At 58.7% G+C, this 15,611-nt stretch overlaps 1 protein-coding gene across 1 annotated transcript in view; it reads right to left on the reverse strand.

Moving 5' to 3' along the window:
• Positions 1 to 8,923: 8,923 nt before the first annotated feature.
• RBM19 (RNA binding motif protein 19) overlaps positions 8,924 to 15,611 on the reverse strand; it is a 144,005-nt gene continuing 137,317 nt past the window's right edge. The window contains exon 25 of the mRNA XM_078435763.2: positions 8,924 to 9,325. Coding sequence (XP_078291889.2) covers positions 9,314 to 9,325 — 12 coding nt within the window. The 3' untranslated portion in view covers positions 8,924 to 9,313. The remainder of the gene's footprint in view (positions 9,326 to 15,611) is intronic.

The raw sequence follows: 15,611 nt of genomic DNA on the forward strand, positions 1-15,611 counted from the left end.
GGACTTCGGGGCGAAACAGCTTGGTTGTGGGTCACCCGTGAGTGCCCCCGCGTCATCTGACAGGCCAGCCTCACGGTGCCCAGGACCCGGGCAACTGTCCACCCAGCTTGCGGCTTTCTGGAAGTTTCTCTCCCTGCCCCACCATCCAACGCGCACACACACACGGCCACATGCCCCACGCGTCAGCAAGGAGAGTATTTTTGACTTTCCAAAAAAATCTCTGTTTAATTTTTCTGATTTGAAGCTTCAAACGTTACAAGCAAAGGCTCAGCAAGGGAAGGCCCATCTGTTTCCTCAACCTTGTGAGTAACCATTGCTAATGATTTGGTGTCCATTTTTTTCCAGACTTCTCCGTGCAAACGCCATGATTATAAAAACGCAGATGTGCATGCACACACACACACACACGCGCCAGTTGTAAAGCCACTAGCACTGGACTTGAAGGGTGTAGTGGCCAGCATATGCTGGGCTAATTTGGCTCTGCTATGTGACCTTGCCTCTCTGGGCCTCAGTTTCACCATCTGTAAAATGGACACAGTAACAGCATTAAGGGCTCCTGGGAGGACAAACTGGGATGGTGTGTGTTAGTCACGTATAGCGTCTGGCGTGGCAGATAATATCCCCCCAGGTAATAGCTGCTGTTATTATTATTAGCTCTGGATTTGGCTTTGCACTGAGTGGACTGGAGGAGGCTGTGTTTTCGTTCTGGAAGCAACTGTGGGGCTTTGCGGCAAAGCAACTCTCCTGTACCCTCTCCCCCAACCTGTGGCTGCAACTTGGAGGTCAGAGGTGAGCCTCGCGGGGTTGGCGTGGCCCCTGAAATGACGCACGTGCCCACCCCTTTTGCGACCACTGAAAACAGTGTTCCTTCCTGGCAGAGAACTTCCATTTTTATCAGGTACACAGGGTGGTCCTGGGGACTGGGATCTGAACGCTCTCAGGCAGCGTTCCGAGGAGGCTGGGAGTCCCAGGGACCCTTTGCAGGCCCCTCCTTTTCTACCTTGCCCTATGTGGGACCACAGTGTGCTCAACCCCAACAACGGACTGCATCAGATTGCGGAAGCAGGCGTGAGAACGGAGAGTCAGGCACCCCAGGTCTGCGGAAAGGAGAAGCCGTGCTGCCCCCGTCCCCACATTCAGTGTAGTGCTTGGAAAATATTATGAGCTTTCCACGAAATACATTACGTTAACATGTAATTGAGTTTATTGGTAGTGTTGCTAAATGAATTAAGTATCTTTACATGTCTCAGTTTTAACTGCTGAACAAACAGTACCTATTAATGGATGGCACCCACATAAATGACATCTCTTTGAGGTCCTTACTGTTTTAAGAGTGGAAAGGAATTGGGGCGCCCGGGTGGCTCAGTCAGTTGAGCGTCCGACTTCGGCTCAGGTCGTGATCTCGCAGTTCGTGGGTCCCAGCCCCGCGTCGGGCTCTGTGCTGACAGCTCAGAGCCTGGAGCCTGCTTCGGACTCTGTGTCTCCCTCTCTCTCTGCCCCTCCCCTGCTGGCATTCTCTCTCACTCTCTCTCTCAAAAATAAATAAAAAACATTAAAAGTTTTTTTTAAAAAAAAGAGTGGAAAGGGGTCTTGAGACTCAAAAATTTGAGAACTGCTGCCCTACCAACTTAACTGGTTGAGAGAGAAGGGGCCGAGAAGATTCTGACTCTAACCCAGAGAATGGTGGTGGCTTTGGCGAAGGAGCATCCTGGGGCGTGTGGCAGGTAAAGCAGGCCAGGGTCAGGCAAAAGGGGCAGATCAAGGATCAGGCCAGGGTGCCCGGGGGCTCAGTCATTAATCTGACTTCAGCTCAGGTCATTATCTCACAATTCAAGAGTTCAAGTCCCACAAGTCTCACAAGTCAAGAGTTCCCACATCGGGTGAGCTTGAGCCCCGCTTCAGGTGAGCCCTGCTTCTCTCTCTCCCTCCCTCCCTCTCTCTCTCTGCCCCTCATGGGATTCTCTATCTCTGTCTCCAAAAAAAAAAAAAAAAAAAAAAAAAAGGATCAGGCCAACTGGACCCTAGCCAGGACAGCCATCCCTAGAGGTCATACAATCAGCGATAGACATGTAATAATAAGGAGAAAACAGTGTTTTTTAGAACTCTTGTTGGGGGAGACTCAAATAGCTCTGGACACTGTAAGGCTCTTGGAGTAGGGAGGGTGATCCCCAAGGAGTTTTTTCACATAACAAAGATGTTTGCTAAACTGCCTTCGTACGACCATGTGTCTAGTAACTAATGGCAAAGCCACTGCTTTGCTGAGGACGATATGCAAGTTCAGAGCCGGAGCAGAATTGCAGTGGTTCCTGTAGGAGAGGCCGAGCTCTTTCTTCCACCAGGGGGCACTCATTCTTACCGTCTCCCCAGGAAGCTCTCTGCTGCTCCTTAAAACGATGCTGAGCAAATCTCTTCAGTGGCTCTCAGCCTGAAGGGGCACCAAATCATTAGCTCTGCTGGGCAGAAAGAACATTTGGGTTGATTACCAGGAGGGCAGAAATGGAGAAGCAGGTGGATCCAGGAAAGAGGCAGTTGAGGATTCCGGGGGAGGAAAGGGCTCCCGTGCCTGTCAGGGTGGGCTTACGACATTACAAGACTCAGGGTCCAAAGTGCAGACACTGGCTCTCCCATCAGGAAGAGACGCTTGCCAAGAAGCATCCTCAGGGGCGACAGGTTAGGTGTGAACCCCAAGCAGGACCTTGAAGGCAGCTGGGGATAGGAAGGAAAGTTCCTTGGCCAACCAGCATGGATTGTGTAATATAGGAAATCTTTTTCTTAACAGAACACGTTCGGAGGGCTGCGGGTCGACACGTGAGACTCCACTGTGTTTGCGGGCTGGAGGCTGATAGTGAGGGGGTCCATCGGCCTTGGAAAGAGGCTAAACGGCTCTGTTCCCCTATGTTCCCGACACTTCCTGAGAAAGGGGCGCGCTTTCTGTGCACCTGAGGAAACGCTGAATGTTCTTGGGAAGCAACGAGGTGCTGAAGCACGGCTGTGCTGTGCGGCTGGGGCATTTCCTCCACCTGCAAGTCCCAGGGTCTCGGGGTGGGGGGGTGAGCCGTGAGAGGGACAAGCCATGCCAGCCTCCAGACGGGAGGGGTGGTGGTCTGGGGATGAATAGGATCTGGGTGTGCGTGTTGGGGGGTGACTGTCTACTCTCACACCCTGCTTCGGGGTGGACTGTGGGCTCAGTCACCGAATCTCCCTCCAGCGGGGGCGGGGGGCAGGCAGGAAATGGTAATTAAGGAGGGCTTAACAAGGGAACAGAGGTGTGGGCGAGGCGAAGAGGCACCACGAAGAGGGGTGAAGTGCCTCGGGACTGGCGACGGTGGGGAGCCATTACAAGTCGGCTGTCGGAGGTAGGGCGCCCAGAGAGCTCGTGCCTTCTCAGTGGGGTCCACATCACCCCCAAAGGGGCAAAAAATGGGAGACGAAACGAACTTACCTTTTGATGTCTGAAGCATAAACATGCATACCTAAACAGACACCCAGTAGGTCTGCGGTGTTGCGATTTCAGCAGTGGGGGAGTCATCAGGAAGGAGTCGAAGGGGTCTCCGTAGGGGGATGGTAATGAATAGAGAACAAAGCATTGCTGTCGCTGATGGTGCCCACTGCCAGCCAGACACTGGGGCCTCTGATGGGGGGGCGGGGGGACCAGTCAACCCCGGGTGACCCGCCAGCCGGGGGTCTGGCAAATTAATGGCCCAACCTCTTTCCCCTCCGGCCTCCCATCTTCTGTCAGGGCCTCCCCCGGGGCCAAACACAACTTGATCCTTGAAAGGGAGTCCCTTGACGCCTTCCACCTGGGCCAGCCTCCTGGGCACGGAGCGGGGTGAACGGTGGAGACCAGATCTGGGGCCAGATGCAAACGGATGATGTCCGGCACCTGATCCTGAGTAGCCCTTACGAGCGGCGTGGCTTTGGGGGAAGGTCTATCTGGCACAAGTTTCGGCCTGACTTCCCAGCTCTCTGTTGGAAACGATATCCCTCTCTCTCCCTCTCCAGGCAAGAAATTGGGTCAGAAGCTGGGTGGTTCAAAAGTATGGCCATCATGGTATCTGGGGGGGGGGGGGGGGGGGTGGTGCTTACGGTTTAATAGGGAGTTAGACTTGCAGACAGGGCAGTTCCTCTGCAGAGATGTACAAAGGTCATGGGAGGTGAAGAATCCAGAAGAGGATTCCAGTTGGACTGGACCCCGAAGAGGCAGGTAGAGCTCTTCATGCTCCCGAGGCTGGTCTGCCTCTGTGCCCCTGTTCGTGCCGTTCCACCCTGGAATGCTTGTCCGTGCCCTCTCCGTCTGCTTAGGTGTGACCTGTCCAACTGGACGTGTCCGTTTTATCCACAAAGCCTTATCTCCTCTGACACAAGGTCTATGCCAACTTCTTTCCTGAGATGTCTTGGAGCAGAGACAATCCCAACTTTTGGTTATTTCTGGGATCTTGTCTCCTCTAATAGACAGTGAACACCTGGAGGGGGGGGGCTAGGGTCACCCTTGAGACAGAAGTCCCAGAGCCCAGGGTTGCTACCCATCAAAATGACCGGGGGACACCTGCAATGCCTGTTAAACACACACACACAGACACACACACACCCCAAAAACAAAACGGACACCATAAAAAGCAAAAAAAACCCAACACCAAAAAAAAAAAAAAAAAAACCCACACTCAACAACCAGAAACTTAGCCGGGAGTTCTGAGATGCCCCCACTGTCCCGGATGAGCCATTACAGAATCTCTTGGGGTGGGGTCAAGGTGTATGTCTTTCAAAAACTCCCCAGGGGACTCTAACGCGCATCCAGGTAAAACAGGATAAATCACACAACAGACTTGACTATTGGATTACATACGCACGTGGGTATCTGTGGCCTCTTTATTTGTTTTTGGAGCTACAGCTTAGACAAAAGGCACATCTCACCGCATTTCTACCCGTGTAAACCCCTGCGCGACCGCCACCCAGATCAAGGCGCGGGGACGTCTGCAGCCCGTCGGCGGGCTCCCCTCAAGGGCAGTGGAGTCGCGCAGCAATTTTGTGCCTGGCGCCTTCCACCCACTGGGCACCGTCGGTGAGATTCGTCCACGCCACGGTCTAGTCACCCGTCCTGCTGCTGAGAAGAGATCGGCGTCCCCATGGACGCCACGCCTGGAACTTTCCGGGCGTAGACGGGCCGGCCCGCGGGGCAGCAGGCACACCGTGGGTCTTCAACAAATGTTTGCGGACTGCCTGCCATTGTGCCGCAGAGCTTAGGCAGAGAGCCGTGTGACGGTTTCTCTTGGCCCCGCTGGCCCTCGACCTCAGGTCAGGGAGTGGATTAAGGGGTCGGGACTGGGACTGGCCTGCTGCTGGGTACTGGGAACCAGGGCTCACACACTCATCGCCTCTCGTGCAACGCCACTGAGGCCTCCCTCCATGCCAGGGTATCTGGAGTCGGTGGTCGTTGTACGATTTCCATTTCAATGCACCTTTCTGCTTAAGAATGGGCCTCTTGAGAGAACAAAAAAAACACGGAATACATGTCCTTTTTTTTTTTGTCTTCTTCTGCATCAAGAATTTGCACATTCTCGCCATTTTTCTCTCCTATTGCACAGAACGTTTGTCCCGACGTGCCTCCCAACTCTGGAGACCCAGGGGGATAGCACGTGGGCCCTGTCAGGGCTTGTGCCGGAACATTCTCGCCTCTCTCTCCCTCCTGTTTGTTTTCCACCACCCTTGGCTCCTTCCCCACCTCCATTCAACGATCCCGTGAATTGAACCCCAGAAAGCAGTCTTTTTCACACGGCGACGTCTGCCCACCCAACTTGCTCTTGGGTGAACTGAGGGCTGCACGGAGAATAAGGATCCGTGTCTAGCTGGACTCGCTTCCCTTTAGCCCTTCCCAGTAAGGAGGGGACTTGAAGCAGTTCTTGGTTTCGTACAGCGAACATTCCGCACTCAAGTAAACAGCAGGTTCATCGTGTCGTCAAAGATGGTTCTTCCACACAGGGCGCTCCATTTCAGAATCTCAAGGCTGTGGCTTTCGAAACCAGACACACCCACTCACTTCTCTCCGGCCCCGGTTCCTTACCCTGTGTACCAGCCTGGGCATTCTTTTGGCAAATAACACAAAAACCAACTAATTGTATCTTAAAGACGGACGGGGACTATTCTTCCAATGTACCGAAGAATCTGGAGGTTGCTGGTGCGGATTTTCAACGGCCTGCCTGTCTCTGCAATTCTCACGGCCTTTCCCTCAAGGTGGCAGAATAGCTGCGGCAGCTCCGGGCATCACATCTAAATCAAAGGCAGTAAGAAGTGGGGAGGAGCGAGGGAGGGCCTGCAGTTTCCCTACCCCTTTTATCAGGAGAACAAAACCTTCTGCTGGAAAGCTACCAGATTTCTGCTTGGGTCTGATTGGCTAGAACTGTGTCTCCCACGCCTCTAGCTGCCACGGTGCCCGGTAGGCAACACGGACGGACGGGCTGGGAACCACCGGTTTTCCCGCGGCGTCTGCCACATCCTGTTTTCACCCCGTCTCCCACGCTTCACTGTTGCACCCTTTACCTTTCTTGTCTAAATGAACAGCAAGCCCTCTACAGTGGCCTCTGCGTGGCCGGGCACCTGTCCACTCCGTCCCTCCGTCATCCAGCTTTCAGTCCTTAACCACATGGTCCGTCTGCCTCCGGACCTTTGAACGTGCTGGTCTCCGCCCAAGATGCTGCAGTCCGCCTCCGGGGTCGGCTTCCTTTCTGGCCTCGACTCTTGGCTTAAAAGTCACTTCCCCGGGGCAAGGCCTCCCAGGCCACCACCGCCAGCCGAGCCGGCCCTTTGCCCACTGGCTCTCACCGCTGCTTGAAATTGTATTATCCCTTCGTTCCGGGTTTAGCGTCTGTGCTCCCACGAGGCTTCAGCAGGTAACGTCCCCGTGCGAAGCACGGTGCCAGGGTCTCAGCAAGTATTTGCTGAATGAGTAAGTGGAAGGAAAGGAACGTTGAAAGTCTGCCGGCAGGTACCAATCGGCAGGCGGGGGCTACGGCTCAAATACGGGACCTGAAATGGCCCGAACGGCGCCGTCGTTAGGAACAGAATGTGCGTGTGTGCGCGCTCACACATCCACACGCTGCACAGTAAAATGGGACAAGGAGAGAAGAGCCGAGGAATTCTGAGGCGTGATAAGGGCGCTTTCATGGCTTCTCACCGGCCTTTGGGCTTCCTTCCCGGACCATGAGGCTGGACGGGCAGCACCAGGGGTCGGAGGATGGAACGAGTCATTTGCCGTGACTCATTTATAGGCCCAGACGCATTTCTTTCCACGTGGGCGCAGTGTCGCAGGCTCATGAGGATGGGGCCACGGCACGGGGGGACCGGGCTGCATTTCACACGCAGGGCACCTGCACACCTTTCTTGGGGGAGCACCCAGCCCCCGCCCGGGGGTCGCAGGGGGCGCGTGGGTACTTGGCACGAAGGCCACTGTGGTTGCCTGTTCAACGCCCCGGCCGCCTCCCACCTTGCTGCCCCCTCCTAAGCGTCATCCCTGTGCAAAGGTCGTTTTTGTTGAACGCTGACCCTCCCAGGGCAGGGCCCGGTCCCTCGCCTTTACCATCCCAGTGCCGAGCACCCAGTGGGCGCTTATTAAATGCTTGATGCTCTCATGTCTGAACCACACTCTCCTCCCATCTTCCAGAAGACGCTGTACCTCCCGTGTGAAGTTTATTCAATTCATTCTGGTCTTATTAACCCCACACCCGACTGGAAGCTCTTTTCAGCACAAGGGCGGTGGCCTTGCCTCTCAGGGCGCAGCCCCGGGCCCGGCCCATCACGGAGCTCTGCAAACACCTGCTCCCCCGAGGCGAGGCCCTCTGGAAGCCTCTGGAAGAGGGGGGCCACCGCGGGCGTGGCTTTCCCAACGCGCTCGTGTGATGGCCCTGCCACTGGGAACTCAGAGCAAAGTGAGCTGCTGTGTTTTGTAAAAGGAGGTCGGGAAGACGTTTAAGGACACCTCCCTCTTCCCTTGCCTTCTGCCTCCAGAATACTCTGGATCTCAGAACATCGGTGACTCGTGCAAGGAGACGTTAAGACAACCAAGTGGGTGGACGGACAGAGAAATGGGAATTGGTGTCCAAATACTTCCAGAACCCTCTGGGTGGAGCCTCAGACCATTTTTCACCCTCTTCCCTCCTGGACAATCTCGAGCAGCCATGACATCCCCTCCCCCTGCAAGGGGCCCAGTGCTTTCTCCGACTGCTGGGGTCTATCCATCCAGCCGAGGTTGCTTCTTCGAGACCTCCCCCCACCCAAATTCGGCTCTGGCCCCAACTTTCGAAGGCGTCCGGGGAGGGTGAGCTCACGCACTGGGCATCCACAGCCGGGACATCTGCCCACTCTGCGTGCGTGGGTGGCCCCAGGTGAAGGATGTGGGGGCGGGGGGGGGGGGAGGGGAGATACCAGGCAACAAACACCAGGGACCTCAGTAGCCTCTCCTCTGTCAGGGGAGGGAGGGCCGCCGTCTGGGCCTCGGGCGGAACCCGCAGAGGAGGTCCAGGCCTCTCCTCTCCAGCGATGCCGTTATCAGAACCCGGAGAGGGGATCTGAATAAAGACGAGCCAGAGAGAGAGCGATCCGGCCCCCACCGCGGTTTCCAGGCGACACACAGGCTGTCGTGGCCGTTGTCATACAAACCCTTTCCCCGGAAGACGGCGGGTCCCACGGGGAGAAGGGGTGAGGCGGAATATTTTATCAGCCATGTACATATGTAACCAGAAATGGGGCTGAAAAGCAAAACCTCGTTTCCCTGAATAGGGGGAAGGGAGGAGGGGTGGAGAGGGGCTGGCGGAGGTGGCTGGAAGGGACTTATCTCTATGAGGTCAACGGCGAGAACACGGCTGTGGCCATGGTTCTCGCCCTCCGAGTTGTCAACGAGGAAAATGTCCACGCGGAGGGCTGTTCTGGGGACGAAGTTCAAAAGGCATCTTGTTTTCGCATTTAGAAATAGGAATCCAATATACATATAAAAGGTGAAGGGAGAAAAGGAGTAGGAAGTATTTGAGAACCGTGCAGGAACGAGCCAGATTTCTCGCTCACAGGCCACCTTCCAGTCGTGGTTCGAAGACAGTTTTGCTTCTGTGGGCAACGGGTCCTAAGTCCCGGCTTCCTGTGCATTGCATTTCTGGGATCAGCCTGCAGCATGGGGCTGGGGGGTGGTGGGAGGCTGTGTCCATGTGGCGCTGGGACAGAGAGAATCCGGCTTCCCCCTCCGGTCTATCCAGGTATGCCAAGTGGAAGGCGCGGTCTGTCCTCTGCTCCGAAAAAGGCAGCCGTCTCTTCCCTGCCCTGGTGAGCTCCATCATCCGAGGATCTAAAGAATGAGGTTAAAAATAATAATAACAATAATCGTGGGCGAGACATCTGCTTTGCGTGAAAAGGTTGGCGTGAAAGCGACCAACCTCGCCAACACCCACCGGCCCTCTTGCCCGGGGAAAGCGCCCGCACGCAAGGTGTGGTGAAGGAGGCTCTGTCGCGCCAGGCGGGGAGGTCTGGGCAGGGGGGTGGGGAGAAGGAAGACCCCCATGTTGTCTGGAGACCGGCCCGTGCGCGCCTCTCTGAGGAACAGAACGTGGACGGCACACCCTCTGGCCGCAGCTCACCCGAAAGTTTGTGAGGTCAGCAAAGTTAACGCGGAGACGGATGGAGACAGGGAGAGAGGGAGAGAAGGAGAGAAGAGGGAAGCGAGGGGGAGAGAGGGGTGAGAAATGCAAGAACCCATCTGGGCAATGCATCACATTGAAATTGCCCCGCATTAAAAATTCACCAGCCAGTGAATTTTCAAGGGATTTGTAGTAATTAGATGACAAAATGCTGGCAAATCTCAGGCTTGCCAAAGATGTTACTCAGGGGTCAAAGACTCGACACTTTCGGCTGGGTAATTTGTAAGTGTCAATCACTCCCAGCCATCAGAGAGCAGGCAGGATCTAACGGCTGCATTCTAACTAAGGCGAGATGAGCCTTCAGCCGGCCGTCCTCCAGCAAACCCCCAGACCCCGCGGCCGCCACCCCGCCTGGGGCCCCGGAGCCACGCCGGCCAACCCAACTCTCCAAGTTCTCATTTGATTTTATTCCCCTTCATCCTCCTCGGACCTCCCTCCTTCGAGGCGGAGAAAATGTCCTGTGGCCAGAGCCTCTGGAGGTCGAGAGCTCTGCGCTGGGGCATTGGTGGGGGGGGGGGGGGGGACACCCAGCCCCGGGGCCTCAGTTTTCTCCTCTGTCAAAGGGGAAAGAAGACTCACCTCTCAGGGGCATTCTGACTAAACCAGAAGCTCTCTGCCGACCTGAGAGAGTCAGTAGCTCAGGGTCGACGCGCCCTTGCCCCCGGAGCTGTTCTGGGCTCAGGGGACTCAGCAGGGACCAATAACACGCTTGCCCTCATGGAAATTTCTGGCTGGGGGCAGCAGGAGGAACAGACAACAAAGGAACAGCAACTATGTCAGAGAGGGGCAAATGCGCGGAAGAAAATGAAACAGAGTTGGGGGGTAAAGTATTTTGTACCCAGGGGGAGGGTCACATTAGATGAGGTCACATCTGAGGAGAAACCAGGAGATAACAATAGGGGACGGGTAAGGATGAGCCCTGAGCCGGAGGGGATTCTCACGGAGGCTGGAGACGGTTGGACAACGGTGGGCAGGGGTCCGGTGGGGCTTGGCCCTTGAGGCCTTGGATGCTTTGAGGCCCCACAAGACGGGACTCCGGGCGGCCCGGCCTGGAAGGCCGCGCCTCAGATCTGACCCGAGTCCTAACGGGGGGGGGGGGGGGGGGGGAGCCATGGGAGGGCCTGCGAGGCTGGGCCTACAGCCACCAGACGGCCTCATTCCACCTGCCCGTGCTGAATTAGAGCGAGGGGCCAGGCGGGCCAGTGGCTGCTTGGAGCCCAGGCCGGATAGGCTTCCGAGAGAACGGGCATGAGGAGGTCTTGTCTCTCGCTGCCTCGGCCCGTCTGGGTGGCTTCTGCAGAAAGCGCTGGCTTTGCACTCAGACCCCGGGCCTCGAAGCCTCACTCTGCTGTTTCCGGACCGCACAACCGTGGACAACCTGCCACACCTCTCTGAGCCTTAGTTTCTGCACACGAGCCCTCGCTCACACGGTCAGGGAGGGCCTTTGGTAAGAAGCATCCGGCTCCGGGGAAGTTCTCCATAGAAGCATTTCTAAGGCACACAGCGCCTATCAGTGAAAGATGATCGGACTCCGGGGGGCCGTGTCCGAGGATCCTACACGGCGAAAGCGGCTGACCCCCGTTTTAGGGAGACGAACCGAAGGCCAACCTCTGCTTCCAAAGACGAGGAGCCAGAACAGGTTGTCTCCGTGCAGTCTGCTGTCCGGTTTGCCAACGTCCAGATGCAAACCGGGCGGGATCTAAATGCTGGGCCTATTTATGTATTTGGTAGACTCCCGCCGGGTCCGGGGCTCGCATTTCTCACTCACTTTCTCCCTCGGGCTCTTTCTGGGTATTCGGGGGGGGGGGAGGGGGAAGGGCACGGTGTTGGGTCCCCTCAGCCGCCTCCCTCCCCGGGCCTGGGTCTCCAGCCGGCCAGCCTTCGCTGCAGGTGAAACCGCTCAAGGGGAAAATGAGAAACTCCGCGGCGTTTCGGGGGAGGCGGAGGGCCGCGCTGGCCAACCCTCACTGCCGCGCCCCCCCCCCCCCCCCCCCGCCCCAACATCTCAGAGGCATGGCGGGGCCCTTAAGGCGCGAACGACGGTCATCAGTTGGTGGCAAGGCGGCTCATCCATTCCCCACGGGGGCATGTGATTCTCCTGAAGGATCAAGGAGAGCAGGAGCGACACCCACCATCACCGTGGCTGTTGTTTACTGAGCACTTACTACGTGCGAGGCGCTGGGCGCGAGCCGGTGTGCTGGGGACGACGGCCTGGAGGACATGTCCTGGCCGCTGCCGGGTGCACAGATGCAGCGCTGGCGACCGCCACACTGCCCTCCCAGGGCTGAGGCCGAGCTCCCGACGACCACAGAGCCCCGTGTCCACGGCTGTCCTGTCCGTCCACACACACGACCACGGGGACACGCACCCGCGTCCCCTCAGACGCCAGGGCGAAGCACCTAACCTCTCGCTCCCAGGACGCACGGGCACGTCAGTGTTCTGTCTGCCACGGCTGGCCCGTCCGCTCCCCGCCTCGCCTGTGGGCTCTGCAGGGCAGGGGCTGGGTCTGCCCTCCTCCCTGCGGACCCCAGGGCCTGGCCCAGGGAAGGTGCTCGTGTCTTATGAATGAACAAATGCGCTGGGCTCAAAGGCACGGAGACCAGACGGTCTTCTTTCTTCCAAGCTGAGTGACTTTGGGGGGCGGGGGAGGGGGGTCCCTGAGCCTCTATTTGCTCAACTGCAGAATGGGGAGAAACCGCAGATTGCAGGGGTCGCTGGGCTGCAGTGAGGACTCTGTAACTGATCATTCAGCTTTTTTATCGTGAAATCCCCAGGGCCGAGGACTTAGCTCTCAAAGGAAGATGGCCGAGGCACTAGGACTCAGAGCGGAGCCCCGAGAATCTGTCGACGGTGTGTCCGGAGGCCTGCAGGGGCTTCTAATGTGGGCCCCGAACTTCTCAAGCCCCGAGTCCGGGTCGACCACAGTCCCCGACAGAACCGCCTTTCCCTCTGGAGACAGAACACCGTTCCTGCCGGGACTCAGGGGACTGGTGTTACTTCTGCACCGACTGAGGACGGGCTGGGAGGGTGGACTCGGCTGTCCCAGCAAGGGGGGCTGTGGCACCACGGCGGCTCACCAGGCCAGGCAAGGACGCGGGGCAGGTGTACCGTGCAGGCCCCTGCAAGCCCCGTTAACAATCCAAACGCTCCCCCTGGTGCGCGAGGGAGAGGGGCAGCAGGAACGGGCTCAGAGCCTTTTGCGGTCGACGCAGGGCCGTGTCTCCGCATTTGGGAGACGACGACGGGCAGACGGAGACCTGGCAGGCAGGCTGCGTGGCGCAGTCTGGAGGTGGAGAGGTGAAGAGCACACGCCGACTCCGGCTTGGCCGCGGGGCTGTGTGGTCTCGGGAGAAGCACCTAACCTCTCTGAGTTTCCGCTTCCTCACTGCAGATCGGGACGGCAGAAGCGGTGCCCCTCTAGCGGGCTGGTGGGTGAACTGAGCCATCTGTGCTTAGGGCAGCAATGGTGACGGCCTCTTATCAGGACGGTGGAGAAAACCGGAACGAGGGAGGCCGCGGGAGGGAGGTGACCCTCGCTGGACGTCCACGGTGTGCCAGGGCTTTACACATCCCTTTTGGTCCATAGGCCCCCCTGTAGTGGGGCCACAGCTTAGCGGATCCTCTGAGGTGGGTGTTCTCGTCCCATTTAAAGGAGACGGAGGCACAGAAAGGCCAGGTGACTCGGTCCCAGGGCCACAGAGCTTGTAAGAGTACAGCTGGATCTCACGCCGGAGTGCGGCCTGTTCCCGTGGCTGTCCTTAACCCCGATTCCCCGACCTCGGGCTGCGGGGCGCACGCAGAAGACGGGCACCCACGCAAGTGCTCAGAAGGGGACTGGGCTCCACCCGGGACTCCGGGTGCTGCTCTCCAGGACCAGGAGGGCCACGGTCCCCCTGGGACGTTCTGCCCCTGGCCTCCTGTCTCGGCTGGGGGTGCCGGCTGGACCCCACGGCTGCCCGGTACCCAGCGGGATGGATGGGAACCTGCGGGGGCCCCACACCCCAGATGCCGGCGACACGCAGGTGGGCTGTGGCATCCCTGAAAGGCGGCCTCGCCTCCCCCCGCTTCCCCAGAGCCTGCTCCCCGCGCCCCCGGGGGTGCTGGCTGCTGCCCGTGCGGGACGCCTGCTCCCCGAGAGCGCTAGGGGCCTCGGGCCACCCTGCCGCCCGCGGCTCCAATGTCAGGCTTTCCAATTCCGGTCACATCGCGCCCACACCTGCCTGCCGCTGCCACTCTCCTTTCCCGGACCCAGTTTGGGGTGAAAGCCTTCCTTATTAGTCAATCTGGATCCCACTAACTGTGAATTACCAGGCCTGATTGATATTCATGAGTGGATGCATCTGAAACCTCAGCCGGCTGTCACGTGACTCCCCGCCTTGGGGGCCGCGGGGACCTGAGCAGCCCTGACACGCGGCGGTGGCCCCCAGCCGGGGACAGCACGGTGCCCTGGGAGCGGCCCTTGGCTGACAGAGGTCCCCCGCCCGCCCCCCCCCCCCCCCCCCCCCCCCCCCCCCCCGCCGACAGCGGTGGCCGGGCCCGGAAGGTGCCAGCAGGGCTTTCCAGTCTGGACGGGTTCTGGGGGCTGGGGTGGGAGGGGGCCGGCGGCCAGGCTCCAAGCCCCCACCACAGCAGCCTCGCACAGGCCGTGCCCCACTCCCCTCTTCCCCTTTGCTTGGCTGCCTCCCGCCCCCCCACTGCGGGTGGGACCCCGCTTCTCAGAAGCCCCTTCCCAGCACCCACATCTGCACGAGACCCCCGTTACTGTCCTCACGGTGCACCCAACAGTCCCCGCACACACACTGCAAAGCACCCCAGACTACATGGCGTTTCTGGAGCTGGGGGCAGAGCCGCGGTGCGTTTCCCAGGGAACAGGCCTTGGGCTGCGGCTTGGCACCCACCCTCCGGGGCCCTGGGACCCCCGGGGAGGGACGGTCTTTTCTATTTTCAGAGGAAGCAGATGCAGAGGTTCAAGACCGGGAAAGCAGAATCCGGGCTGGGTGATTGTCCAGCCTGTGCTTCTGGGCCCTTCACCTCTCACCCCCCCAAGGGCTTGGGTTTCTGGCAAGTACCCTCCTCTGGAGGGTCCAGTGGCTTTCGCTCCAGGAGCCAAGACTCCCAGGCAAGACGCAGTTGAAAATAAATACTTGACAGTCAACTCAGAGAGGGTAAAAATGCCGACGGTCCTCTCCTCCCTCGTTCTGGAAACAGCTTTGCTGAGTGGAGGCTGAACGGATGGGGCTGGGACCGCTTTTCGGGTGCTAACGAGTCCAAGCACGGGCTCCAAGCAGGACCCAGGAGGACCCGCTTTCCAGTCCGCCCAGAAGCGCGGCCACACCACCCGGGGGGAGAGGCGGGAGGTGCTGTTGTCCCTGATTTGGGGCCACGCGGCCAGAGCAGGGGGCTGGGGATGGCAGAGGAGCCGCGACACAGAGAAACGAGGCTAACTCCCAATCTCCGGTTTCTGCATCCTAACGCTTCCAGAGAAAGTGGGGTTCGGAACGACGGGAGTCTTGGGAACCAGAATGGACCAGATCGGGCTCCCAAGAACCCCGGGGTACCTTCTGAAGGGAGGCTGAGGACTGTCTCCGGGCCAAGCTGAGCAGACGCAACTGGGGAATGCGGGCCCGCTGAGGGCGCCCTGCACGGAGGGGAGGGGGCTGGCGGGCTTTGGGGAGGATCAGGGTTGAGGCTGCCTGGCTGGAGGGCACCTGCTGGTGGCCCGCCTGGCTGTGATGATGAAGCAGGATAGACCAGAGCGTGCAGGGAAGGTAAGGAACACAGAACCTTCCAGCAGGAGCGGAGGAACTCGATGGTCCACTCACCCGGGGGTTTGGTGAGTGCCACCTGGGTCCCCCAGCGACGTGAAAGCTTCCAACGTGAGAAGACAGGCTCCTGCGCGACCGGGATTTCCCTGGTTTTGGCCACGGAGACTCTGAA

Source organism: Panthera onca, chromosome D3 (assembly GCF_046562875.1).
Source record: "Panthera onca isolate mPanOnc1 chromosome D3, mPanOnc1 haplotype 2, whole genome shotgun sequence".
NCBI lineage: Eukaryota > Metazoa > Chordata > Mammalia > Carnivora > Felidae > Panthera > Panthera onca.